General features: G+C 54.3%; 1 protein-coding gene across 3 annotated transcripts in view; it reads right to left on the bottom strand.

Moving 5' to 3' along the window:
- Window positions 1–15,843, bottom strand: part of RGS3 (regulator of G protein signaling 3) — a 73,880-nt gene extending 58,037 nt beyond the window's left edge. For 2 of the 3 annotated variants that reach the window (XM_035564692.2, XM_035564691.2), the window contains exon 1: window positions 1,956–2,009. In XM_035564692.2, the coding sequence (XP_035420585.1) occupies window positions 1,956–2,009 (54 nt within the window). Of the gene's footprint in view, window positions 1–1,955; window positions 2,010–3,711; window positions 3,780–4,109; window positions 4,201–5,740; window positions 5,802–6,434; window positions 6,504–7,383; window positions 7,479–8,131; window positions 8,191–9,707; window positions 9,759–15,758 lie in introns of those variants that run through there. The other variant, XM_050714613.1, reaches the window with a different exon arrangement.
- Window positions 15,844–27,431: the final 11,588 nt, after the last annotated feature.

Raw genomic sequence — 27,431 nt, 5'->3', positions numbered from 1 at the left:
TCACTTAAACATTTCATTTCCAGCTGGGCAATACACAAACAGCAGCACTCCTCTTCTCCAGAGGAAGCCGTGAGGATCAGTGCACTCCTGTCTGCAAGGCATCTGTGCTGGAGCGGGCTCTCATGTACTACCCCATTAGCTGGGGGTATGTTTTCTCTTGCTGAGTTTGAATAGGATGGATGCTGTGTTGATTTAGGTTCATTTCTCCTCATGATTCTAGAAACTATGAGCTTATTAATAAAATTATATTTATTTTTTCATGTTGGCTTCCAGCAGCAGCCCAGCATGATGGTTCCTGTAAATACCTGATTATCCCCAAGACATTTGTCAAGATTCTTGTTTTATGGACAGAGAAAAGAAAAAATCCAACATCTCTGACCCGTGCTATTTAGAGAACAAGCAGTCAGAGAGAAGAGAAGGAATCCAGTGAAGCAGCCAAGGAGAACTGCTTCCACACTCCTTTACCGCGGGAGGGCAAATCCAGCAAGCTTTCATTTCTTTGCACCTTTCCCCTGCCTAATTGCTCAGCACACACACAAAAAGGGGGTGGGGGGGAGGCTTCAAAAGAGAAACTGTCTTTCTCTGACAGGATCATAAAATAGGTCCAGTCCCACTACACTGAATGTTTTTTTCTCTCTGGAGTTTGGTGGATTCTCAAATAGCAAAGCGACTGCTTTTGGCTCTGTGCCTCCAAACCAACCTCACACCTTAAATGCAAAGCTTGGGGGATCCCAGTTCTGCAGAAGCATCACCACCAGCACCGTGGGAGCCAGCCCAGCATCTCCCCTCCACATCCACCTCCCAGCCCAAAGCTTTCCGCGCGCCGAGAGCTCTCCCACCCCTCCGCGAGCTGGCTGGCTCTTGCCCACCACCAACGGAGACACCTTCCCTGTGTTCCCTACACAGCAGCTTCTCACTGCTGATCTTCGCTTTCCTCAGCTCCCACCACCATGCCCAATAACAGCGAGCTGAACATCCACTGTTGCCACTGCACAGAGCTAAGAAATATGAGCGCCTGACACAAGCTGCAAGGTGGGCAACAGGATGGTGCAGACTCCGGGACCACGGCTGGCACAGACTCACTGTGCCCAAAACTTCATCAGAAGGTGCAGAAGAAATTGCCAGAACAGCGAAATGAGGAGGTCCAAGACACAAATCACTGTTGCCACTAATACAAAACAGAGCAGCATTCCTGTGTGAGGCAGTCACTATAGCCCCAATAAGAAGTGGTCATTTTTAATTAAGCTAATTTTTCGTGCAATCCCCACTGAGCTAAACCATGACACGGAAGATTAACACGGGAGCACAGAGAAAAGCTGACCACGAGCTGGGAGCCCCAGCCCAGACTACAGTGGAAAAACTGTTTGAAAGTGCAAGAGACTAGGACCTGCGCAAGCAAAACCAGCACCAGCGTTGTGCACTGAGTGGGTCCGAGAGAACTCACAGCAGCTTCTGTGGAGCGCAGAGACTGCTTCTCACACAGCAGGTCGCCACTGGGTGCAGCCAGCTTCACGCAACGCTTCATTCCCGTATGCATTCATGCTAAAGCACCTTTTAAAAGAGAGAGCAGCAGCCCGGCAGAGACTTGGCTGCGTGTGTGCCTGCATGTCCTCTGTAAGCATTAAATTAAGGCAACACCTCTCAGGTTAGCACCTTCACAGTCAGCGTGCTAAGTCAGACCCTTAAGTTACACGGTGAACGCTCCCTGCATCTACCCCCATTGCACACTGCAGCAATGCGCAGAGAGAAGCCAGAGCTGCCCAGCCAAAGACGTTTTCCTTCTATTCCTAATATTACCATTTACAAACGAGAGCAAATCAACAAGTAGCAGCAGCGCACACGCAGCCCCTAATGGGGAGAAAGCCCCCAGACAGCCGTGAACTCAAGCGAGAGCTGCAGCAGTGCGCGCACGCCGTGGCACACGGATCTCCCCGCGGGCGCAGGGCCGCACAGACCTGTCTGTATCTCCGCTCCGAGCACACCTTGCAGAGTCCATTGAAGCGGTTCATGGCTGGGAACCCTAAACTCGCCGCTAGCCCATGAAAATCCAGTCCCCCGCAGCAGCCGTGATCCCGATCTCCTCGTGTCGCACCAGTGTGGAACAAACCACAGTCAAACTGGCATGACCGCCCATGGGAACCCAGCTCCAGAGAAGAATGGCAGGAAGCCACCTTTCACCTCCCCAGCCCCTGTCTGCACTGTATGCCGCTTTACGATAAGCCAGAGGGCTTCCTGAAAACCCTAAGTGACAAGGAAGAGAGAGAGTTTTATATTAAAATTCCTGTCAACTATTTAGTATTCCCTAGTCCCCGCTCTGTTGATGTGGCTTTTGTTCCCGCGGCATTCTTCAGCCGCACGGAGCACTTTGTTATTGCAACGTTCTCACAAACACTCTGAGGATGTTTAAGCGGCGTTTCACAGGCACCGGCTGTGCGAGCCTCACTTCATTAAAAAGACAGCTTGCACTCCTTACACTCACAGAGGACAACAGAAAGGATTTTTTTTTTAATTTTTAAAAAAAGAAAAAGTTTGGTTTTGGTAGCACAGACCCAAAGGATACGCACGTCCCAGTGCTTTGTGCTCACAGAGTCACAGAGGGGGAGCAGAGAGGTCAGCTGAATTGTACCTACGGGGTAATTTCAAAATTAAAGACAAAGAGAAACTCCGAGCCCAGCCAGCAGCAGGGCACAAAGCAGGACGCACCGAGTCTGCGTGGCGCAGCCCCAGCTGCCAGCGCTGCAGCACGACCTTCTACACCCCTACGTGGGGATGGAAAAGGAGAGGAAAGGCTTGAGGAAACCCAAGCCCTGGACTCCCCTGCCCAGCAGCCAGGGTGGCAGAGTTGAGGGTGGCTGGGGTGGGTGTGCAAGCAGCTCCGGTGTTCCCAGGGGACCCGGCAGCATGGCGGAGCTGCCGGAGGCGCTCCCGGAGCCGCTCCGGGCGCATTGTCCCAGCCGCCGGGCTGGAGCTGGAAGGAGGATCAGTCTTCCTTCCCAGCCACCATCTTTCAAGTCCGCGGCGACTGCCGGAGAGGAAGGGAGGAGAGGGGCGCTGGCTTTGTTTGTCTTGCTCAGTCCTACGCTTTAAAACAAATAACTGAAAACGCAGCTGAGGGAAGCAGCAAAGCGGAATTCAGCACAGATAAATCACGGGGCCGGCTGAGCCCGATTTCCGATGCAGGCCATGTGTTTGCGTTCCCATTTCCCATCCTCGCCTCTCCTATAAATCACTGAGGCTCCACCGTGGGCCTTTCCCTTCCCAGAGCAAATGGCCCCAGGAGGAGGAGGGGAGCAGACGCACCCGTCCGTGGAGCCCTGGAGCCGGCCAGGGGCCGAGGCTGTGCTGCCGGCAGCCAGCCAGCCCTGTCCTCATCGCTCCTGGTTCCCGTCACTCCCAGTACGCGGCTCGTACTTTGTCTCTGTGGTGATACATTGGAAAACAAGGAGGTCCTTATATAGCAACAGGGAGCAAGTGTGGGGTTACCAGCCCCATTGCCCACCTCCGCCAATCAGTGCTTGATTGGGAACTCTAATTGCCTACAAAAAGCATGGTGTCGATAGGGAGGATGACGCAGCTCCCACCTCAGCACCATCCTCAATAAGACGCCAACCCTCCAGCTCATTCGAAAGCCCCACACATGGGCTCTGCTCCCGGCGGCTCCCAGCCCCACATTCCCACACACCTCGTGGGTCAGAGCCCTGCCGCACCTACCTTCAGCTGCTTCATGTTGGCGGTGTCCTGGCTTTCACACGTTGCGCCCTGACTTCCCAGCACTGGCTCTTAAGGAAAAATAATAATAATAATAATAATAATAATAATGCCACATCAACCCAACAGCACACAGCTCCTGACAGCCCCTCTCCCCCCATGCCACATCCGCACACTATAAATAAGATCTTTATGTGCTAGGGGGACATTTCTGGGCCAGGGCAGCCCTGAACGGAAGCCCCAGGGGGTCTGCGCTTGTGGAACAGGCGCTGCTCCCTCACCCTGCTCTGTCCAGCCCTGGCAGCATGTCAAGGAGACCAAGGCAGGAGAAAAAGCTCCCCACGAGCCTGCACGGACCCCAGGAGCCAGAGCCCAGCCCCAAGTCCCCGTGGGAGACGCACCTCTGCTCTGCTTCAGCCGCCGCACAGCTACCTTCAGGTGCTTGGTCCTGCCCAGGTCCTCCCCGAGGAGATAGTACCAGCCGCTGATCTCCTGGGCGGGAGGAGAGAAGCTGTTTGATGCAGGTACTCCAGCCCCGTTTAATTCAATCTGGTTGCCCAAAGCTCCAGAGGGGTCCTGCTGCTGGAGCTGCCCTGGCCAGAGCCGTGAGGCCGCCCGGACACGCTCGTGCGTGGAGGCGCAGCCTGGAGCCCTTCTCTTAGGAGACGTGGGCCACTGAACTCCCATGCCCGTGCAGGAGGGACCAACCAGCACAACAGTAATGAGCTCCTAGGGTGTTATAGAAAGACAGGGGGCAGGCAAGCAGCCGGTCCCAAATAAACCACCCACATCGTGTTTGCAGCTGCTGGCAGCCTCGCAGGGAGCACACAGCTCCGGCCTCATCACCAGAGCTGGGTGCCCAGACCAACCTGCAGCAGAGCCGGGTGCCCCGCAGCGGAGCTCCCCCTGCCCCTGCCCCAAGTTTGTGCTGCGGGGGTGCAGAGCTGGCCTTGGGGACCCCTCACATCTCTGCCAGGGAGCCACCACAGCCTCCCACTGCCCCCCTGGCAGCCAGCAGAAAACAGAGGACAAAACAGCCCGGCCCAAGCCTCGGAGTCAGATGGGGTTGCAGGACCCACGTTCCCAGAGGCCAGAGGAGAGGGATCTGTCTAAAAAAGTCTGACAAGGAGGGGACATCTTGCAGGGGACAAACATGACCAGAGCAGAGGCTGCTCCTGGGGACAGCTGCAGTTCAGAGCTGCTCTGTCTAATTGTCTGCACTGCTGGGAGAGAAAGAAAAAAGAAAAAAAAACACCCTGCATCTCATTCGTTCAGGCTACCTCTTAGCCTTGTCTCAGGTAATTGCAACAAATAGCTCCTTTTTAACCTCTTGCTAGGGAGCACATTTCCACACCTCGGGGGATGAATTAACACTTCCACAAAGCCCTTGCAGCCTCCCTAGGTCCTCTCGGATGTGCCAACACCATGCCTGGGCTGCCCAGGGATGAAAACCCTAACCGCTGGTGGCTGGGATGAAACATTTCAGTGTTTCGGGGGGTCAGCAGGAGCCATGTACAGGAGGAGCCTTGCAGGCTTCGTTAGGAAGGCAAACCCGGGCGCTGTGAAAGCTGTATTAGCAGGCGGCAGCCAGGCTGGGGCAGCAGCAGTGGCCGAGCTGCCGCAGCAGGGACACAGGCCAGCACGGGCGCCCGGCAGCACCGCTGCCTCCAGGAACATCTCGAGATGTGGCCACCTCTACGTTCGCCCTCCCCAGCACCACCTCAGCTGGTGAAGCCCCTGGTTGCTGTGTCCCCGCAGAAAGGAGCGACTGTCCCACTGTCCCCTGCCTCGGACCCCTCCTCCAGCAGCCTCCCCATCCCTGCCTCCGGCTGTCACACCGATACCAGTCTCCCAGTGGCCGTCCATACTGGCAGCGGGACCACGGAGCTCCTGGGCACCTTCCGAGCACCTTTGCCCCACGGTGCGAGAAGCCGGCTCCTCCCTGCTCCTGCCCCAAAGGTGCACCATGTCCAGCCACCAGCCTGCAAGGGTCAGCCCCAGTCCAACACGCGGCACTCCAGCACAGAGGTACCTTGTCCAGGGCCAGGAGGGACTTCACGCCGAAGCTCATGCACCCGATCAGTTCACTCTGTCTGCAGAGAGTCAGAGACCATCAGTGAGTGCTTGCTGAAACCTCCCCGCGGACCATCTCCCCCATGCACATCTCTGCAGGGACCCCACGGGTATCCCTGCCCACACCAGCAGCTGGGCAGTGCCCAGGACATGCCCCTGTCCCCGTGCTTTGAGCAAACGCGGCATAACCACACAGTTTGGCTGCAGCAGGGGCAGGGAGGAGCTGGGCAGCAGCATCCTGATGATCACCTCCAGCCTCCCTGCTGCTGGCAAGAGCCTGGCCAAGGAGGCAGAGGCAGCCTGCAGGGTGCCAGGCCCCTTTCTGCTGCACCTTCCTCCTCCCTGCATCGCCCCAGGAGGGAGGGAAGGTCCCTGGCCGAGTCTCCAGCCCCACTTGGCTTTACCCAGTGGTGCAGCAGGGATGTTTAAATGCTGGCCCCGGTGACAGCCACCGAGCAGCCGCAACGTGGACAGAGAGTGCCGAGGGCAGGACTCCCTCTTCCCAGCCTGTACGTGCTGCCCTGACATCAGGGACAGCGCTCGAGGCCCGAGGAACCAGAGGAGCTCATGTGGGGTGGCCAGAGCAGATGATGGATTCACCGTGGTGCCGGCCCCGTTTTAAAGAGACCAAAATGCACCTTGGAGCCCCATACCTGGCATTTCTCTCTCGGTTCCAGACTGTGACCAGGAGACGTTTCTGCTCATCCTCCTCTTGCACTGGGCTGTAACAAGCAGAGGGGACAGCCCATGAGCACTGCTCTGCCCAGGAGCGCTCAGCAAGGGCTGCCCCCATGTTCGTGGCCCCCTCGGAGCCAGGTCTTCTCTGCTGCCTGCACGGAGCACTGCAGCATCACCCCGGGTGGCAATCTCCCCACATGAGCCACTGCTGCCCTGATTTACTCATCCCTGAAAAAACAGCCACAAAGGGATGCAACCTCTTCTGGGCAGGTGCTGGGGACACTGCTCAGGTGGTTTAAGGAGAAAAAAAGCGTCATGCAGAAAGACACACATCCACCATTGAAGAGCAAGTACAAGGAACAGTTCATGCTCTGAAATAACTGTTCTGACCCAGATTAGATGTTGCACTAGGACAGAGGACTGACAGACTGGTCTGCTAGCAATAACAAGCTCTACCGAAACATTACGTGCCATACGGCTCCTTTCCCATGCAGAAACATGCTTTAGCTATAGCAAATCCTTTTACCTTCTTCCTTCGTACCAGTGCCCATACTATTGCAGAGGTGCAAAGTCTAGGAAATGGAGTGTGTTTGCCCAAATCCTGCCCACCAAGAAAGTCCAACCGTGCGGGAGCGCCACTGCCATGCTGTGTGCTGACAGCTTTACGAGCCTCCACAAAGCCCTGCCCAAAAGTTCAAGGCATTTCAGCTATAAAAAACAGCAGAATAACGTCTGTCACTTCTCATCGCAGCAGCAGACCTGCTCATGCATGATGCATGTTTATTACAGACCATAATGCAAAAGCAAACACAGCGTCTTGGCGTCACGAGGGTGCCCAGGACAGCAGCCCCGCGGGTCCCCCACCGCTCAGTGGGAACAGAGCTGAGCGATGAGCTGGAGCTGCCGCTGCCCCGTCATACTCACAAAAGAAAGTGCTCGTGGAAGACGGGATTTTTGCTGCCTGGCACAGTCTTCGTCTTCTGCCTGCATTTCCAGTCAGCATCTGGCACGATCGACATCTTTACATAAGGAAACAAGCAGCACATCAGCCACCTCAAAGCAAGCACGTGGCTGGCAGCCCTGCTGCTGCGGTGGCAGGAGATGGCGCAGCCACTTTTACGGGTGGCTAAGCCTCAAAGATCCAACTGAGCCCGTGCTAACGGGTGGTTTAGATCGCTCTACCCTATGTATGCCAAGCAATTGCACTACAAAACTCCTTAGAGTGCAGGGGAAGGAGAATAGCAGAAAATCAGGGACGGATGTGTGCAGATGCTGCCGGCTGCTCTCCGACCCGCATCCCCCACGCAGGGCAGATGCTCCCTGCGCTGCGTGCCCTGTGGTGGGAGCAGCCTCCCAGGAGAGCCTGGGGCCATGCAGTGCTGGCCACGCACTTCTCCCTTGGTCACCCAGTGAGAGGCTCTTGCACCGAATGGCTACCACAGCCCTTACCAGGGTGTGCTCTGCTTTCCTTCTCTGCTGTGCCAACAAACCCCACGAGGTTGGGAAGAGGCCAGCCACCTCCCTGCACACTGCGGGTGCTCAGCCAGAGCAGGACAGAGAAGCCCAAGGAGGAAAGAGAAGAGACAGGCAGCCCAGAGCATGCTTGGAGGAGCCAACCCCAAAACCCCACGAGAACGCGAAGCGCCCCGCACAGAGCCCCAGCAGAACCCACCTTGACGTAGGAGTTGCACGGCCGGCACTCCTTCCCCAGCAGACCTTTTGCTTCCATGACTGGAAAGGAAACAAGGTAGTCAAGGCCCAAAGCACCAGGGAAGGCATCTCCCGGCACCGCAGCACTCTGCTCTGCGGGGCCGAACCTGCCTCACGCTGCTGGACCCCGCACAGCTCCCCGCAGCCCGGCCTCGCCAGGCACCCACAGACAGGCAGGCTTTGTGCTGTAATTTTTCTTTAACACAGCCGTGTCCTGCTGGCATCTGTGGTGAGGATGGCAGCAGATTTAGTTCAGTGTCCGGATGGCAAGTTGTATTTCATTTGCCGGACCTCACACACCTCTGTGCTCCCTGCCCTGGAGCCAAACGTCCCATCAGGTTAAATACCAAGGGCTGCATCCCGAGGCAGCCGTGCCAGCAGGGACTCAGCACCATCCTGCTGCCAACAGTGGGGAGCCCTGCCCTTCCCAGGCACGCAGCTGGAGGCAATATCTGAGCTGCAGAGCCCCGATAGCCCAGGACAGGCTCCCGGGGTGATGCTAAGCTCGCTCCTAACATCCCCAGCAAGGCAATGGTGCCTTTGTCAGGGAGAGAGATGTGTTCCTAAGAAACATGGTAATCTGGGCAGAAAGTCCAGTGCACAAGGGGAAAGGGGGTCTACAAGACCCTCTGGTGCCTTCTGAAGCAGTTTGCAAGGTTTGCCAGGACAGGCTCCACCAGGAGCCTCCTGCTCCAGACAGACCTGCTTTGGGGTTAAAGGCATTGGGGTGGAGAATGAAGAAATAGGATGGATTACCCCGCCGTCACACAGCTTCCTCCTGCACACGCTGACTACCCTGAGCACCCAGTGCGTGTGGCAGGATGTCGGGTCCCAGGCCTTGGGCTGCGCTTCTGCCTCTGCTCAACCATTTCTCATCTCCCAGCCCCCACTTTGGGGGACAACATCCAGAATAAGACAGTGACTTGCATCCATGCTGAGGCTGCTCCAGATGGAGGGATTTGGGGTGAAGCTGCTGTCAGAACTGGGTTGGTGGGAGCCAAAAAACATTTTCCTGCTGTTGTTTCTTTACAAAACTTCCGTGCACAGCTGGAAAAGGTCAGCGAGTGGAGAAGAACAGGGGCTGAGCATGGCTCAGCCAGTCCTCGTGGCCCCACCAGGCTCAAAACATCCTCTGCCCCCATTTCATTACAAGCAGGCAGGGGTGAGGCTGGCCGTAAGGTGGGCTGTTGCCAATATTTTCAGCTAATATAAAGAACATTTCAGAGGAGACAAAACATTTCAGATTTTCTCTTCCAGTTTTTTTTTTGTCTTTTTATGTCTTCATACAGAGCAAAATAAAAACTTTATATAACTGGAACACAAAACACACTGTGGCCACCTGAAAATGAAAGTTTCCAGAAATTTTGGTTTGGCCACTAAACCAAAGAACTGCTGTGCTGTGGAGCTGTTCCTGACAGGCACCACAAATCCCTCCAGGCCTGAAAGAGCTCAAAGGCAGGGCATGGCAGTGCTGTCCCCACCGCTAGTCCCCCATGGCTCTGGGACCACCTCCCCACATGCCCTAGGGTGACACTCACCATGCAGTGCTAGGATCCGGCCCCGCAGCTCAATGGACAGCTTCAGCTGGCCTGGAGGAAGGAGAGGGGAGACAGTGAGGGAGACAGAGCTCGCACCAGTGCTCAGCAGCATGGGGACTTCGCAGCCCCAAGGCTTGTGCAGGGCCAAAGGCATACTGCTCTGCCCTGGGCACAGCGCATCACTCAGGGAGCCAGGGGAAAGAGGTGAGAACATCTGCTACCAAAAAACTCTTACGCCTTCAGATGCAAAAAGCATTCCAACAAAAACTGAATACCATTTTCTCAGCACACAGTAAACTGCTGGCATGAGGCAGGAGTCCATGGCAGAAAGGAAGGTGGAGCATCAAGGCGAATAGTTGGATTTAGCAGAGGGTGAGCTTAGCCTTGCCAACGGATGCAGCGTGCTCAAATCCTCCCCCTGCCCACATTCGACTTCCCCTGCACCTCTCTCCTGAGCTTCTGTGTGGGCATGGGGCTGTCACCTCCGCAGAGGTGCCAGCAGGCCAAGCTGCAGATGGCCTGGACGAAGGCCAAGTGCCTTTGGTGGCAGGAAGGTGCCTGCACAGGGTCAGCCGAGGCACTAACCCGGTGTCATGCCTCTGCTGCTGCGGGACCGCGCTCCTCGCACACCTCCCCCCTGCTTGCCCTGCTGCACGCCTCACCCGGCCGGGTGATGCGGGGGAAATGGGGAAGCTTTAAAAGCCCTTCAGTGGCTGTCACATCCAGCAACAGCTTGTTATCATGGGTACTGTCGAGCAGAGAGGACGCGGTGACATGGGCCAGCACAACACAGCTCGCAGCACAAGCCCAGCCGCTGGGCAGCAAAGTATGGGGAGGGCACCCACACCGCAGCCTCCCCGCGGGGCTGCGTTCCCTGGGGATCCCAGCCAGCTGGGGCTGGTAGCAGACAGGTAATCTCCTAAAACCAGGAGTCAATGCCTGCTTTAATCTAGGATTAAACAAGAATGGTTTCGGACGTGTTTTGACACTGAATAGTTGTCAGGTGTCCAACGAGGCCAGCAGCTGCCAACCCCAGGCCGAGCAGCGCCGCGCTGTCCTGCAGCCCAGGGCTTTTGATCAGGGAGGTCAGGTCGGGGAGAGCCTCGAGGAGCTACATAAACACAACGTGACTTTGCAGCAGGACTGGACGGAGATACCCTTAGCCCCAACGCCCTGGCTCGGCTGCAACCCCCCACCAGGCTGTGGGCCCGGTGCCCCTCATCACCGTGAGCAGAGCGAGGAGCGGCCAAGAGATCACAGGCAGGACGGCTCTGGCAGCCTGGGGGTGAGACGTGACCACCACAACGCCAAAGCCACAGTCGTACTTGCCAAGTCCAACACCGTTTCTAAATAGCTGACCCTGGGCTCTGAGGGTCTGCACCAGGAGCAGAATCGGACTGACCAAAAGATGGAAGTTAGGGAGCAAACCAGGGAGACGGCACCAGCTGGACCATCGGGACCTACCCAAGCTGCTAAAACCACCGCAGCCGGAACCGAGTCTGTGGCAGGAGTCACACAGCAGTGCCTGACGCTGTGCAGAGGGGTGGGGAGAGCAAGCAGGGGACAAACCAGACACCCACCAAGCACCTCTGGCCGTGGATGACAAAAACAAGGGAGGAAGTTTCAAGCTGCATTTCTGCAGGGCTTGGAGACCAGAGCAGGGAGGAGATCGTGCTTCCAACCCACCGGCAACATACAGGGCCAAGTGAGACACATAACACACAGTGGCCCTCCTCCCTCCTGTGGGACTGCTTCCCTTTTCCCACAGAGGGGGAGCAGCAGGTCTGCCCAGAGGTGAGACACTCAAAACCAGATCCGGGCACGGCCCCAGAAGCCCTGGCAAGGATAAAAAAGCAAAGGGGCTTGGCAGGGCCGAGGCCAGGGCGGCCATGCCTGCCCTTAGCTACCACTAAGTGAGCCAAGAGCGCAGATCTTGGTGAGGGCAGAGTGAGAGCACTTCTGAGAGCACTTCTGCCCCCCTGCAGCTGGGGAAATAAACTAGAAGAGAGCTCAAAGTCTGTCAGGGACAGGGCCAGCTGAAACTCAAGTGCAAAGGCTGGGGGACCCTGGCCAGCCTCTGAAACCAGAAAGCCTTCTGCAGAGACACGAGGACCAGATGGGAGAACTATTTCTAAAGAACAAACCAACAAAGGAGAATCCCAAATACACCTTTGGCTGGCAGTAAAGTCACCATCTGCAAACACAGCATCCACACCTGGAGAACACACTGCTACAGCCCGCTCGGCATGCAGGTGATGGCCCTTCAGCAGAGCTGAGAATAAAATCCAGCTCTTTCATGGCTGTGAACCCAACCTGCAGTTCCTGCTGCCTTTCACAACACCCAGGCCAGATCCCCACGCTCCCGCTTCTTATCTGGAGCTGCAATTTGTGATTTTTGGCACTGCCTGGACCTGTCCGCAGGCAGCTGATTCCCAGCATTGAACAGCCAAGCGGTCACAGCCCCAGTGCCTGGGAGGGCCACGCACGCAACCCCCCCTGGCTGAGCAAGGGCTTGGGTCTGCGGGCAGCAGCTCTGCTCCGCCATCTCACCCCTACGTGTCCTTATTCCCACACACCAACAACTCTGCATCAGCCCCAAAGCCTGCCCACAGCACCCGGACTGGCACGAAGGCTCAGCTGGCAGCACTTGCTGGGGTCTAGGTAAAACGCTGCCGGTGTTGGGAGCAGGCTCTGCCCCCCAAGAGGCTTCCTGAAAGAGCTCCCAAGGGAGGTGCTGCCCGCCGCTGCGCCAGCCTGGGTACGAGTTGCAGATTTTGGGGGTGATGCAGGGTCTGACATCTGTGTAATTGCTCTGGACCAACCCAAAACCAAACATTCTCAAACACTCCCGGAGAATCAAACAGATGGAAAATATCTCTGGTGCAACATCTTATGTAGTCCGAAGCAAAATAGCCCAGATACGCTTCTTTTTCCTGGCATACAAAAAAACAAACAAACAAACAAACAAAAACACAAAACTAACTTGCAAACATCATTTGCACACATCTAGACATCATTTCAACTTAAAAAAAAAAAAAACATTTTGTAAAAGACGCACCGAAGGAGTGCATTTACTGGGGTGGGGGTATCTTACAGGATTGTTTAACCTGAAACAATTAACAGAACATGTACCTCATTTTTCACTCAATACAAGAATGTTGATGGAAATTTTTCAAATCTCTCTCCAGCTCACGTGTGTGTACGTGTTTGAGAGTGCACACCTATGTGTGCATGTGGAAATGTATGCCTGTGTACATGCGCAAGTGAAAGCAAGGCGAGAAAGTAAAGACAGGACACAGACTTCCTCAGGTGGGGTCAATCAGGGCAGTTCTATCTAATATCAACTTATGACACTGAGAATATCGCCCCCAGTTTCATGCCACCAGAGCCACCCCAGCCTTTTAAGACTTTAACCCTTCTGCTATCTCCAGATCTCCAGCGCGGTGGGAACCATCTCGCTGTTCCTCTATTAGCATTTAACAGCCACTGCAGCGCAAAAGCAGAACGCCCTGTCTAACCGAGCATGACGAGGAGTCAGGCCAGTAATGAATAAGCCCTGGGGAGGAGAAAGGAAGCTTTTGTGCTGGGTAATTCGGGGGGAGGAAGCTCCTATGACCAGCCCCGGCCTGAGAGTGGCTGCGGCCACTCAGATCCGGCGGCAGCCCCCAGGGCCAAGGAAGGAGGGATTGGGTCAGATGGGACTGTGGCCTTGGGCATCGGGTGCATTGCTGCTGCTTCTGGTTTTAGCTGTGCTGGGGCAGTGCCCGTGGCCCCTCTGTTGCTGGTGACACCAGCACCAAATAGAAGAGAGCAGGGAGAAAATGAGCAAGTTTGCCTTCACCAGAATTACCAAATATTGGCCCGCAGTAGGAGAGGATGTGGGACAGTCAGTGGGAAAGGTCCTCTCCTTCCCATGAGGGGCAGGAAATGTTTCTCTCAATGCCTTTGCTACCAAGCATCTCTAAAGCCACAAAGGGCAAATCACACACCCCATGCACATGCCCCAGCCAGCCTGCCTGACCCCAAGGGCGTCCCAGCCCACTCACGCAGGGGAAGCACTCCCGGGTTTGCAGCAATTCCGGTGCTTCTATGGGGCCAGGATGGGAGAGCAAAGCTGCTGTTGAAGAAGCCAGTCCAGCCTGAGCTGGTGGAGAGGATTTGCTGCACCAACTCATGCACTTGCACAGATCAGCTCAGTGGCAGCGGTCGCGTTTTCTGAGACGCACAGAGCAGTAACCTTCCTCCAGGACTGGGTGAGCAGAAACACAACCCCTGTCTAGGCAAGCTCTTAGGCTGCATTTCCACCACTCACCAAAAGGAAAAGGTCAGAAAAAGATTTTCCCCTGGTTTACCTTTTTCAGTGCACCCCTAAGATGAGCCAAGGGAAACAGTTTTAGCAGGGGAGCCCAGCACAGCTCACCCAAGTCGCCTGGATCAATAAGGTTAGTATAAATAAAAATAGGTGCAGTGAAAAGTCAGAGGAAGGGGAAAGAGCAGGCAGCTTATCCCACATCAGGACCCGCATGCAGCTCCTGGCTGCATGCCCCATCACAGGGAGCGGGGCTCAGCCAGGCTCGCAGCACCACTGCTGAGAGGGCACCCAGCACCCGTCCTTCTGGCCCCCAGGAGCTGGCAAGAGGCGATTCAAGCTGAAGAACAAAGCTGGCACAAGGAGAACAGGGATAAAGCAGATAGGAACAAGCAGAGCTGGTAACTGAACAAGTTCCCACCCATGAGAGAAGTTTGCTGGGCTAAAGGAGGGCACACACGAATGGCATCTGTCTGGAGCAGATTCAGCAGGAGGGAAAATTTTGTCCTTGCTGGTCATCTCTGGTGAATGGAAAAATGAGGTTTCTGCTCCTTAAAGTGGTTTTCTGGTTTCATTGAGGGAAAATGCAGGTGTTGCCTAGGCCAGGACAGATGAGAACCACAGGACACGAGCAGGGTGTCCTACCCAAAAGGGGGCCTTCTCAGCAGGGGAAAGCAGTGTCTGTGCGGGAGGTCCCCATGGGCACAAGGCAGAGCACCCCAAGGCCTTAGGCCCTGCCACCAGCCCTTTTGAAGTGACCTCAGTGACCCACACAGTGGGGCTGTGCTGGCCCTGCCCTGCCTGGGTGCTCCTGCTCGCAGCACCACGTCTCGCCACCCCTGGTCAGCCTGCAACGGGAGCTGTGGCTGCAAAGACGATGCTTGGCCCCAGCTCAGTTACAGGTGCAAAAGGCACCACAAAACTCACAACATTGGGCATGGATAAAGTCTTTGGCTCAAAAACAAGAGGATTTCAGCTTCCATGCTGTCCTGAGCAGTTTGACACTTAAAATCCAAAAGGGGAAGGAGCAGCAGTCCTGGCTGCCCAAGGCCTCTCGCGTAACCCTCTCCACATCCCCGTGGCCTCTTTCATGTGACTGCCTGCACTGCTCATCTACAGAAACAAGCAGAAGCTCTGAAAGAAAACTTCTGCTTTAGAAGGTGGTGTAGGGCACCCAGCTTCCTTCTCTGACAAGCTGCCGCACACCACAAGCAAAGGCCGTGACACCTGCTGCCGCAGTCACCCGCTCAGGGTGGCTGTACAGGGCTTGCCGCCGGGCCGGCTGCAGGCTGCAGAGCCCACCGCAGCCCGCGGGCTTCTTCAGCCCACACAGCAGCACCGGGGCAGCCACCGAAACACCCACACATAGCAAGGAAAGAAACAGGGGCTCTGTGGCGGCTCTGGCCGGCCCCACAGAGCAATCCCAGCTTGTGCCCATCCAGGGGGCGAAACCACCCGGGTGTTCAGCCTCTGGCCGAGCGCTACGGCACTGCTCGGCGGCTGCAGCCTGGCTTCAGGGCGCTGCCCGGCATGCCTGCTCGATCGAGCCACGCATTATTCCAGCTCAGCGAGGCAGAAGCGAGCGGGCTGCTCAGCGTTAACGCCTTCGGGGAGCAGCGCCTGCCATTCCTACAGCCGCAGGGGCTTCGGCCACAGGTTGCTGCGGGTCCCCGTGCTGTGCCACCCAGGGCCACAGCCACAGCCCCCCAGCACCGCGAGCACCCCGGGGGCTCAGCGCTTACCGAAGGTGCTGAGGTAGAAGGAAGCTCCCAGGGGTTCAGCCCGGCGGGTGCAGAGTGAGACCCTGCGGACATTGCCGGGCTCCATGGCAGGACACCTCTAATTAGCCAGCAATTGGAGCCCCCCCGGCTCGCCTGGGAAAGCCGTGCAGCCGTTTCAGCCAGGAGGGCCAGGCGGGCGTGCAGCCGGGTTTCCAAGGGACGCGGTCCAACCGCCGGGCGTTTGAGCGGCGCAGCTCCCATTGGCCCCGCGGATTTGAATGGAGACCGCACCTGGGTGAGCAAACAGGCCCAGGCCCCAGCACTGTGCTGCGAGCAGCCTCTGCCCTCCCCGGCCAGCCCCGGCCCACGCGCCAAGAACAAACTGGAAAAGGGAAAACCTTGCAACGTTTCTTCTCCCGCTCGCCGCGCCAGGCTGTAATTCTGTTGGTTGCCATCGGGCTGGTGAGCGTGAGCTCAGGACAGCGGCATTCACAGCTCCCCGGGGAAATTTCCACAGGCAAGGAAGGGGTGCAGGAGAATTCACCTCTGGGGGGTTAACCAAGGAGGGAAGGGGCGGCAGGGCAGGGGTTAAGTGCGTGGCTCTCGTGTCACAGGGAAAGAGGCACACAGCCCTGCAGGGGACAGGTCTGCAGACCCCAGACCAGCCCTTCCCAGCCCCTGGGGGCTGGCAGTGCGCCCACCAGTTGCAGGCACTGTGCCACAGCTTACTGGGAGGCACCCAGAGGTGGGCACAAGCTCTGCAGCGTGTGGAGAAAAGGTGGAGGTGGTTTCTCTGAGCAAAACCTCTCCCTGGTGCCTGGGCTGGCCTAGAGCTCTCTGCTTCCCACCCACAGCTCCATGCAGCCCTTCTCCCACAGAGCAGGACCCCACGGGGGGGCGATCTCCAGAAGTCCAGACACCATCTTCTGCACAGTCCAGGATGCTGGACACACGTACCCTGCCCTCCTCCCCACACTCCCAGCCAGGGCTGAGCCCCAGGCTCACCTGCAGACACGCTCACACCCCCATCACTTACCTTTCCCTTTCACCCGTGCGTGGCTGATCTTCCTCCTGCTCCCCGATGGCCCCCTCTGCCTCCTTGGGGAGGAAGGTGCAGCCCCACGTCGCCCCTCCAGCAGCGCCGCCACGTGCTCTGGCCCCAGCATCCAGGGGCTCTGCCCCGTTCCTGCCAGAGAAAAGAGGAGATGGGAATAGGCAGGGCCAGGACACGGAGCGGGGACACAGGGGACATCGCAGGCTCTGCAGTACCCCTTGTTTTAACAGCCACAAGGGTGTACCGCCTTGCCCCCAGCCTTCTCCAGGACACCACGCTGCCAGGTCTGTGCCGAGCTTCCCCTGGCCAGCTCCACGCAAGTGCCGGCAGCGCTGCCCCTCTCCCACACCATTACCCCCTGCCCAGGAAGGATGGAGAGGAGAGACAGCGATATGCCACAGCCAGTGCTGCACCAGAGCAGAGCCCCATGGTCAGAGGGAGTCACCCCCATGCACGTTACAGCTGCAGCCTCAGCCATCACCATGCCATGCACCAAGTGCATCCCAGAGGCTTTGGTCAACACCAAAGCCCCTTTGGTCAATTTGGTCAATTGTTACCTTCAATTATATTTAAAACAGGCTACTGGCCCCATCAGGTTTTATTAGCCCATAGGCAGCTCTCCAGGACGCTGGAGATGCTGCTGTGACACTGCTTGGTGTTCAGGACTGTTTTGCAAGGTGCCAGCTTGGACCCAGCACCCAGCCCACAACCTGCTGAAGAGTTCAGGCTCCAAGCAGCAGGGAGGCTCCGTGCAAGGAGGCATCGGGGGGTTTGCTTGTGGCCAGCACCCTGCGCATGGCACAGCGGCCCCAGCCTGCCCCTCCTTGGTCACAGCCATCACACCACCAAAGGGCAAAGACCCAGAAATCGGACCCTTGATGGAGAGGTACCTCCCAAACGCAGCTCACAACAGAGGAACCACCACAGCCAGGTTTAACTACTCAAAGTCATAAATATCCACCTATGTGTCTCCCACAGATTTGAGCAGCATGGGATTAGTGCAGCACAACCGTCTTACGCTGCCCTTACGCAGAGGCAGTGTTAATGTCCCGTGGGATGTCCTGAGCTGCAGAGTCACAGGTTAATTCCCCCACCAGGGAATTTCCCCTCTGGCAGGGGTGCTGGGCAGGTCCAGCTGGATTTACACCAGTAAAACGCTCTGAAACTGCAAGAAAAGCAACAGAAGGAACAGCATTAGCAAGGGAGGGAAGAAGGGAGGGATGCTCTCTGGACAGCCCAGTTTATCACTGCCAACAGACACCTATTGTACCACTGCCATAAATCACAGCCCCTTTGGGCATCAGGAGGAGACAGATAACTGCCCAGAGTCTCCAAAGACCTCAGACAAAGAGCTCAGCCCCGTTTGGGCTGCCTGCCCCCTGCAGCGCTCAGCCCAAACCTTGGCAATCTGCACAGGCCTTGAGAAGGCGCCTGGCCAAGCAGTCAGCTAATGCCACCCACCACTTTACTTGCCTCCTAAGATATTTAGAGCCTGCAAGGTCCTGGACTTTCTGCGGGCAGCTCCCATGCAGAGATCCTGCCCCACAGTGGCAGGGTGCCAGGTGCCTCCTTATCCCTTCTGCACGCAGCAGCATGAGCCACAAGCATGGCACCAGCCCCAGAGCTGAGTGCACACGGGCTGCGTGGGAGCCACTGACCTGCTCAGGGATCCACATCCATCCCCACTGACAGAGGAAGAGGCGCCAGGGACCATCCACAGATGATCCTCTGTCATGGCACAGCACAGCACAGCACCTGAGCAGCCCTCCTGCACTCAGTAGGCTCCAGATCTGTCCCCTGTCCCCTCCACAGGGACCCAGAGATCAGAGTGGGATGAAGAGGAGGACCCTAAAAAGATGTGTTTTCTTCTTTAGTTGCTGCCCTACTTAAAACGCAGAGGGTGCACAAGCAGCAGAGGTTATTTCAGCAAGCAGAAACCCCAGGGGACAGGCAGAGCCACAGCACCAGGAGCTCCCACATCCTCCATGGTTTCTATGCAGCTCCCCGACACCTGTCCTTTCCCATGACACTGCAGGATGTGAGCACAGAGGAAAGCCAGATCCCTGTTTCCCGGTGAGGCTGACGCTGTCAGACGTAAGTGAGGGGAGCAGGAGATGCAGCCCAGTGACACAGGTCCAGGCCCTGCAGCCTGGGCCACCAATTTAACTCCTTTGGCTACCTGGAGGCCCCACAGCTCTCCGTGCTACCTGTAGCCTCTGGAGCTCCCCAGTCCTTCAGGACCCTGTGACCTGGGGACACATGGGGGAGCTGGCACTGTTGGCTCCTGCCTCTCCTACAGGCACCTGAAGCAGCGAGCTCGGACCCGGGCCAGGTCTGGTGGAGCACAGTGGGTGCAGGTGGAGAAAGGCCTGACCCAGCTCTTGGGGCTCAGCGATTAAAGCGTCTCTGCCCTAGCAAGTACCTGGATTCCCACATCTGGCACGGCTGCTTTGCGTGGGTAGGGATTAAAGCAGACAAGCTGGGGGGATGTCCCCCCCCTTCAGTCCTCGCAGGCAGCACCTGGGAGAGGAACCGAGTCAGATGTCTCGACGTTACGGAGCATTACAGGAGCTCTCCCTTCCTCCCCACAGGGAGGGTCCGGGGACTCCTCATCATCCCAGCCCCGGGGGGTGCAGACAGACCTTGTGAAGACTCAAAGCCCCTTTCTTACAGCTCTAACAGCAAGGTCACAGATGGAGGTCCCCAGAAGACAGCCTCCCGATTGCCTTGGGTCACAGTCAGAGCTGCTGTCACCCCCTGGAATGGGAGGATTGAAGAAGGACCCTGCCACCACCCCCAGCATCCATCCCTCACCGCGTCCCCCAGAAGCCTTGTTGATGCTGGAGCACCACACGCAGTTCACAGGTAAATGGTGTCAAGGCTCTGTCCTGGGCAATCGGGAACCAGCCATCAGGTTGGATGGGCACTGCTCAGGGATACAGAGCAATTTCTAAGGGAAACAGGCACTTCAGAACATTTCTCCCTTCACACTTATCAAAAACTCTTCCCCTCATTTTGTTCAGCTGAACCCATTTGCTGACATTCCTGGTGATCTCCATCTGCCAGCCATCCAAATTGAGAATTTATCCCAACAAATGTACTAGTCCTTTGAAAAACAACAAAAAAAAAGACACGTGGGATTGCATGTTTCGGGGAACAGCATCCCAGCTATCAGTGACCAGCACAACACATCTCAACCCACAGAACATACAACACCAAGCAGTCCCACTAGGGAAACAAGCAAGGGATCCACTCCACAGCCCCAGCAATCTCCCTGAATCTCTGTTAACACAAGCAGAGTGCGCACCAGCCCCAGCTTTGCCCTGTCCTTGCCTACTTCACATCCCCACGGCAGCACCAAGACCACAGCTTACATTGCTCCTCTCCAGCACCGCCAAGCCAGCAGCAGTCCCTGGCACAGTGCCACACGCAGCTGGCAGTGTCTCACGGGGCCATCCTGTCTCCTAGGAGCTCCCCAGGCTCACACAAAGTCTCCCCTCTCCCTGTATTTATTGCAAAATGCTGTTAAAAGGCCAAAGGAAAGACAAACAGGACAGTGAAAAATAAATGCAGTTTCTCTAAAGCAGCCGGTCTCACAGATTTGGGTAAAAGAATCCCATTAGAGAGGTTTTTTCCCATCCAAACAAAATAACAGAAGAGGTGAAGAGTCCCTGTGGGACTCTGAGGGTTCAAAGCCATGGGAGCCCCACACATGCAGAGGGATTGAGGTTCATCAGCTGCAAAAATCAGTCCTAATTCTCAAACCCAGCAGGCTCAAGCCCACTCCATCCTGCAGCGCAAGGCACTAACAGAAAGCCCCACGGTCTGCCGCTGGCAAACACAGTCCCACAAGGAGCTGGACATCTCCGACACCCCACCAAGGGCCTGCAGGAGATACGGTTCCTCGTCCCCTCCACACACCGGGATGTGGTTCAGCGGTGATAACCAGGCACCTGCCCGGTTGTAATGCACGCTTCGCACAGCAGGCAGAGCAGCACTGCGCACTCCGCGGAGGAACCACCCGAGCACTCACTTGCCAGCAGCGGCGCTCCCAGCTGCTCCATCGCTCCCACGCAGGACGGTCCCTCGCTCCAGCAACGTCCGAGCACCAGCACCCGGCGCTCACGCTGTGATTTAGCTGCCACAAGCCTTTGACCTTGGCACTGCTGAAAAGGAGGGCAAAAAAACAGCGCAGAAATGTCCAAAGGGAGCAGAGCTTGTGACTTAGAAGTCACAAATTAAATTGCGTGCCAGGAAGAGACAGTGGAGATTTGCCACGCTCTTTGTAGGCTCCCAACAGCGAGTTACCAACTCTTTCTAACTTCCCTCTTAATATTCAAACCCCTGGAGACTGACCTTAACCTGCATTTCTATTACAGTCCCCAGCAAACTGCACATCTGCACATTCAGCTGGTTGGCTTGGGAGTTAATGACTTTCTTTTAAAATTTAACACAGTTCTCCGTCACAAACTTCAGTTTGTCAGCATTAGGATCTGCCTTTGGCTGGATATTCAAATCCAAACATGTGCTCGCACAGTTATGCCAGGCAAAACGCTGCTACACACTCACAGAAAACTTCCAAGGTTAAAGCTGGCTTTGAAACAACAAAACTAAATCAGGCTGGGAAAATTACCTGCCTTCCCAGACGACAAGAGGATTTTTAGGAACAGAAAGGCTATTTCTGGGTAATCCTGCTGGGATTGCCAAAGTCTGCCATAACGGGCGGACGCAAAACCTCAGCACTCTCCCAGCAGTGGAACTGCTGCAACCCTCTCTCCCTGGGGTCTGCAGCAGACATCGAGTCCAGGGCGTAGCAGGGGTTCCCCGACACCATCTCTGCAGCAAGTACAGCAGTCTTTCCCTGAAAAATGCCAGTGAGGAACCAGCAGAGCCACAGACTGGCTGATTACTAAATCCTTTTCCAATCTGGGACCAAGAGACAGGTTTCCCCTGCTGCAAGGGTATCTTTAGAAACACCTCACTGGCTCTGCTCACATCCTGGAGCCTGCGTGTCCCACTGGAGCTCAAATCTGTGAGCCAGCCACAGCACCAGCACCGCATCCCCACATGGTCCTTGCTGCTGCCTTTCCCAAACTGCTGCCCTGTCTGCTCACACCGTAGGCAGGACGCACTCGAGGCACCATGCTCCTGCAAATCTGCACCTCTCAGCAGGGGAGAATCCTTATCGCACTAGGGATTAAACTTAACATTCACAGCTAGTATATAGCTACAGCATAATTAGACACTTCTGCAGGTATGTTTTTCTGAGCCAATTCTGAGCCTGCAGTGTTGCTGTGGATTACTGGATTTGGACAAATGCTAAGTACTAAGCTGTTGCTTATTCAGTTTACTGCAGTAAAAATGATATAATGATTGACCTCAGTCTTTAAAACATTTCTCATAAAAGATAAGTTTTAATCTAGTAAAAGTTCCATGGGAATTATGATTTTTGCCTTAGCGTGGTCACATGGACCAAAGCAATTAAGCTGAAACAGCTTAAAAAATTACTGCCCGTCTCCTGAGCTGAATTGTGTGCAGAGCCCGACGCTGTGCTCACATTCAGTGGCTGAGCTGCTCTGCCAGCTCGCAGGCACTGGGCACCTGGGCTCTGCTTCGTGCTGCTTCACCCAGGGTCTGGCACTACCCGACCCCTCAGTGAGCCAGCTTAGCTCACTGATCCAGTGGAAAATGAACTCTTTCTGGCCTGGAAACCGAACCCCAGGAACGAAGGTGTGCGTTACTGCCAGGCAGGTCCAACAGCTTCCTGTCACCGAAAACTGTCCCATTTGGGTGGTGACATACCATTAGTTCAGCCTTAATGTGGCCACCTTAAGCCACCTCTGTAGATTCATTTGTCTTCTGGATCAATTAGCAGAGCATAGCCTGATTATTACATACCTCACTTCGTGACAGCTCTGTTCTCTGTAGTCAGCAAGGGGTTCTTCCTTCCCCCAGGCTGAAAACATTCACTTTTCCAATGCTATTAAAGAGCATGAGGTTCATTTGTCTAGGTGAGATAATGTCTGACCCTGCTGCAGAGTTCAGGCCTGGAAAAATAGGTCTTTCTGAGCTGCAGGACAAATAGAAGCAAGATTCATGGCAAAACAAATGCAAGCAAACAGTATGAAAGGCAAATCAGAGGTTACCCTACAGGTTTCCTCTTCGAAAGGAAACTGAATTAACTTTCCAAAGTGAATTAACAAAGTTACCATTAATGTAATAATTGGTACATGCAGCTGAAAATAGCTCCTTAACTTGTACACATAATTTGTCCAAATATCTTTCTTTCTTCGGTCAGATAGGAACATCTATTCAATCAGCAGAATTTCAGGCTGGTCATTTTTCAAAGTCAAAACCACTGAATTGGCTTATGGTAAAAGAGGATCCCAGAATGATATCTCAGGGATGAAAGAACTGGATTTGAGAACCTTAATCAGAGGTGATCTACCCTTGCAAGACCTGAGGTTGGAAGAGAAGTGTGTGAGTGGCACCTACGTGCTAGCATGCTGCACTGGGAACTGGGCTCCTCTTTGCGGTAGCTATTTTTTCTGTAGGAAATGGAGAAAAAGGAATGATTGGAAACATTGGAATCAAATTTCAGGACTGTTATACTTGACAATTTGGAAGATATTATAAACAATAAACTTATTTGCTTTCAAAACCAAAAACAAACAAAAAAAGCAGAGCAGCCAGGGACAGTCTCTAAGATAAGACAAATTTAAACTAGAAACTAGTAAAAACAAATGCCTGTAACAATATCCCATACCAGTGAAGTCACTCTGATCTGAGCTGTGTGCCTGCCTTCAGCTTCATGACCGTTTGGTCTCCTCTTTGTTACAAGCACCGACAGAGGCAGTAAGACACGGGCTCAGCTCTGGCCTTGAGCACTTCACAGTCCCCTCTGACTTGTGTCCAATGACAACTTGCTTGGAATAGCAGCCTTGGGCTCGTGTCATCGAGGGGGAAGGGGTGTGAATTGGTTCACAAGCCTACAGGGGTAGGACACTCAACAATTTGCAGGCTCAGGGACTAACAGAGCCTTACTTACACCTATCTTGCAGCCTGAGAGCAACCCTGGCAGAGCCAGCGGGGCTGCGCTCAGCGCGCAGAGCGAAGGTTGCATGGATCGGAGCTTCGGCGGGTATGTGAACCACTTTACAGCGTATTTCCTCCCCAGTTTTGAGGAGGGGAAAAGGTTAAACTAGACGTAATTTGAGTCACTGACAGCCTCAATATTACAGGACCTGCATTTCTTGTATCACATCTATCATAGCAGGGCTTCAACAATAATGGAAATTATATATTTGTTCCCCAGTAACTACTCTACATGAGAATAGTCTGTAATTTTTTAAAATCATTTATCTGGTCACGATGATACTGAAGTATCATTTTCACAGAAGTTAAGCAAGATTCAAGATCATCTATACCAACGGTGTGCTCCGCACAGTACAAAGAAGGCACTCGGTAAGCTCTGTGTCCACTGCAACAGAAACATAGACGTAATATTTCTGTGAAATTCTGAGAAAAACAAGCAGGCTACCATCCTCCTGCCCACCCTTTCCACAGGCTTAAAACTCACAGAAGGTGGGTGTTCAGAGTAATTCACCTGACATTAGTATTTTCTTCTGAGCTTTTTTATAAGCTCAGAGGTGCAGCAGAGGTGGAAAGAGCTCTGTGACATTTGGAACATCTGCTCTATTTCCTTGAAGACTGGCTCAGGGAGATGTTCACAAGTTCTGGTGATAGAAATTAATCTGAGAAAAGTAAAGCAAACCTAAGACAAGCACTGGGGACCTAATGGTTAAAGACTATGGAGTGTACTGCCACAGCAGCTCCGTTGGTGTACTGACCCCATTTATACAGCAGCCAGCATTTCCAGCTAAGCAAACAAGAATTCACCTGATAGCAACTGTAATTTTTCTTTATGCAGACCACACTCCCAGGGCCTACGTGCTAAAAAAGCAAGACATTGCTATCTCCCACACCACGGTGTTTGCTGAGCCACGCAGGAGACCTGCAGACCCTCAGCCCTTCCAAGATCATGAAGGTTACTGCAACCACAACAGCCAGACTCCTGTGCACAGCGCTACCTTGAGAAATTATAGAAGGCAAGCACAGCAATTCCTTCTTCTTGATTATTTATCAGTGGTGATCCAATTCTTGAGGACAGCCAGAAGAAAACCCTTTAAGGACAGAACCACAAGATTTGTCTAATATTGATGAATCACTTGGTTAAATGGGACATCACACCTACAGGCAATCACTAGGAAAGTGGTGATCAATGAGTTCGTAAAGCAAGCTCCTGGCAGTTTGATATACAGAACTCACTTACAAAGACCTAACCAAAGCAAGTTGCTGAGGTTCTCACGTAGAATTAAATCATTAATGAGTGAGGTTTTATGCATATAAATGAGGAAAAAAAATCATGTTGGAAATTGAGCACCTAAACTTCACAACAAGTCATTGAAACCACCTGCCAAGAAAAGCAATAAATGATCTTCTCCTTGAGGTCAGGAGTCAAGTTTACCTTACCAAAGAGACTCTTTATTTGAACAAGCTATTGAGATAAATTCTGGTGAAGACACCTGTTATATAGGTCAGACTGGGCAACCTAATGATCCCTTCCATCTTAAAAAATAAACTAAAATAATCTGGGAGAAGTGTTCAACTTGACCAACTATCTCATGTGAAAAACAAGAACTGCCTTAACTTCACGAGGATTCCAAGTTAGTTTTTCCAATAGTAAGAATGCTCTTTTCCTTCCTTCAGTGAAATTAAGAATTTAACTATAACTTTATTTTCTCTTTAAGGCTGTAAAACCTGAAAGAGTTTCCTAAACAGATCTAAGCACTAAGATCTAAGCCTCTCCAATTCTCTTCAGTGTATCCCAGCACTGCGGATATTTTCAAGTAACCATTCCACAAATGGCTTCACCCCACTGGCTCACACCTGCAGGCATCATCTTTGCAACCACCCTGGCAGGGAGAGCAGGAAGATGGTATCATCTGTTTCAACAGTCTGCAGAACAGAAAATTTGTGCAAATTCATTTAGCAGGAAACATAAATAAATAAATAAAGAGGATATATACAGTGTAAAATAAAGTTAACAGCACAAAACTGTAGAGAATCAGATTGTGGGTTCTCCTAGGCCATCCTAGGCCACCACAGGCTGACAAGCTGGCATCACATCCCACAGCTCCAGAGCTTTCATACTCAAATACCTTTTCTGGTCTCATCACGTATAAAACATATAAAACATGACTTGCAGTATTAAGTTTCATTTACAGCTTACAGTGAACCACGCACACTCTTGTTATTTTGTTAGTGACCATTGCATCCAAGAAAGAGGGTCCGTTGTAACAAGCCTTGCTCACGAGCGGAGGAGCCTTGGGTCGTGCCCCTGGCTTTGGGCCAGCATCATCTCCGTTTTAACTCCAGCCTACCCCCTCCGCCACACAATAACACAACTCTGCCTTGCTTTGTTCTTAAATTAGGCATATAGGAAACAACCTCGCCCTCTGGCAAAACAGAAAACAAACCAAGCTTCTGATGACTCTTCTAACAACAGCAAGTGGACAGCCTGTCCAAGGCCGGCATTAGCACCGTCTGTTACAGTTACAAACGGACCAGTTCAATCAGTTGTTATTTCATTAAAAAGTAATGCAACACCTGCTGCAGCATCTCACCTCCGAGAGCCACAGAGTGACCGTACAGTTAACAGCAGAACAAAGCGTGCTGGAAATGAGACTCGAGAGACGTGATTTGAATGTACAGTGATAGCCTTTTATTAATTCAATCACTATAAGTAGAAAATAATCAAGCTGTCACGCACACAAGCCTTCCTTCAGGTCTGACCTCTGTGTGCTCCAAATGCCACGCGCTATTCCCAGCATGCTATTACAAGTAATGCAAGCTGTAACCTTTACCTATAAACTTGTCTCACGAATACCCACAAACTATCCCCATTACGATACTGCCCCTGCCACAGGAAAATGCATGCTTTCTGGGGAAAAAGGCTGCACTGCCAATTACCACTCCCAACTTCAAGCGTCACCCCAACACAGCGCGGTGCTACGACTAACCTATTACCCTCTCGCACTGTGCGTTTACTTAATTACCTCATCAGGTTATCAAAAGAGGGAAAATCCCGTGAAATTAACAGACCAGAAGTTGAGGCCAGGCACGACAGTCATGGGGCAGGGGTCTGCCTGGCGGCACGGCCTCACTGAAGGCAGTGCATGTGCCCTGCGCGCCCCGACACCCGCGCTGTGCCAGCTCCGGGTGCCAGCACAGGAATTTCTTCCTCCGGAGGCTCCTCGCTGCTGCTGCTGGCGGCCGCAAGGCGAAGGCCCAGGGGTGAGGCCGGGGGTGATGCGGAGGCCCAGTGGGGGCTCCTGCTGCGGGGAGAGGCAAGGAGCCATGGAGGGGGAGAAGCAGCTGTCCTGCCCCATGGGCACCAGCCCTGCCCCACGGGCACTAACCCTGCCCCACAGGCACCCATCTTGTCCCACAGGCACCAGCCCTGCCCCACGGGCACCAGCCCCCCAGCTCTCGTCCTCTGCCCCCAGCTCTCGCCCCCTGCCCCCCCGGCCCCCATCGGGTCGGTCTCCCACCAACTCCCTCAGCACCCCCGGGCCCCC

The sequence above is a fragment of the Cygnus atratus genome, chromosome 19 (assembly GCF_013377495.2).
Source record: "Cygnus atratus isolate AKBS03 ecotype Queensland, Australia chromosome 19, CAtr_DNAZoo_HiC_assembly, whole genome shotgun sequence".
Lineage (NCBI taxonomy): Eukaryota > Metazoa > Chordata > Aves > Anseriformes > Anatidae > Cygnus > Cygnus atratus.
The sequence above is the reverse complement of the archived record's forward strand: the minus strand, read 5'-3'. Positions and strand labels throughout refer to the sequence as shown.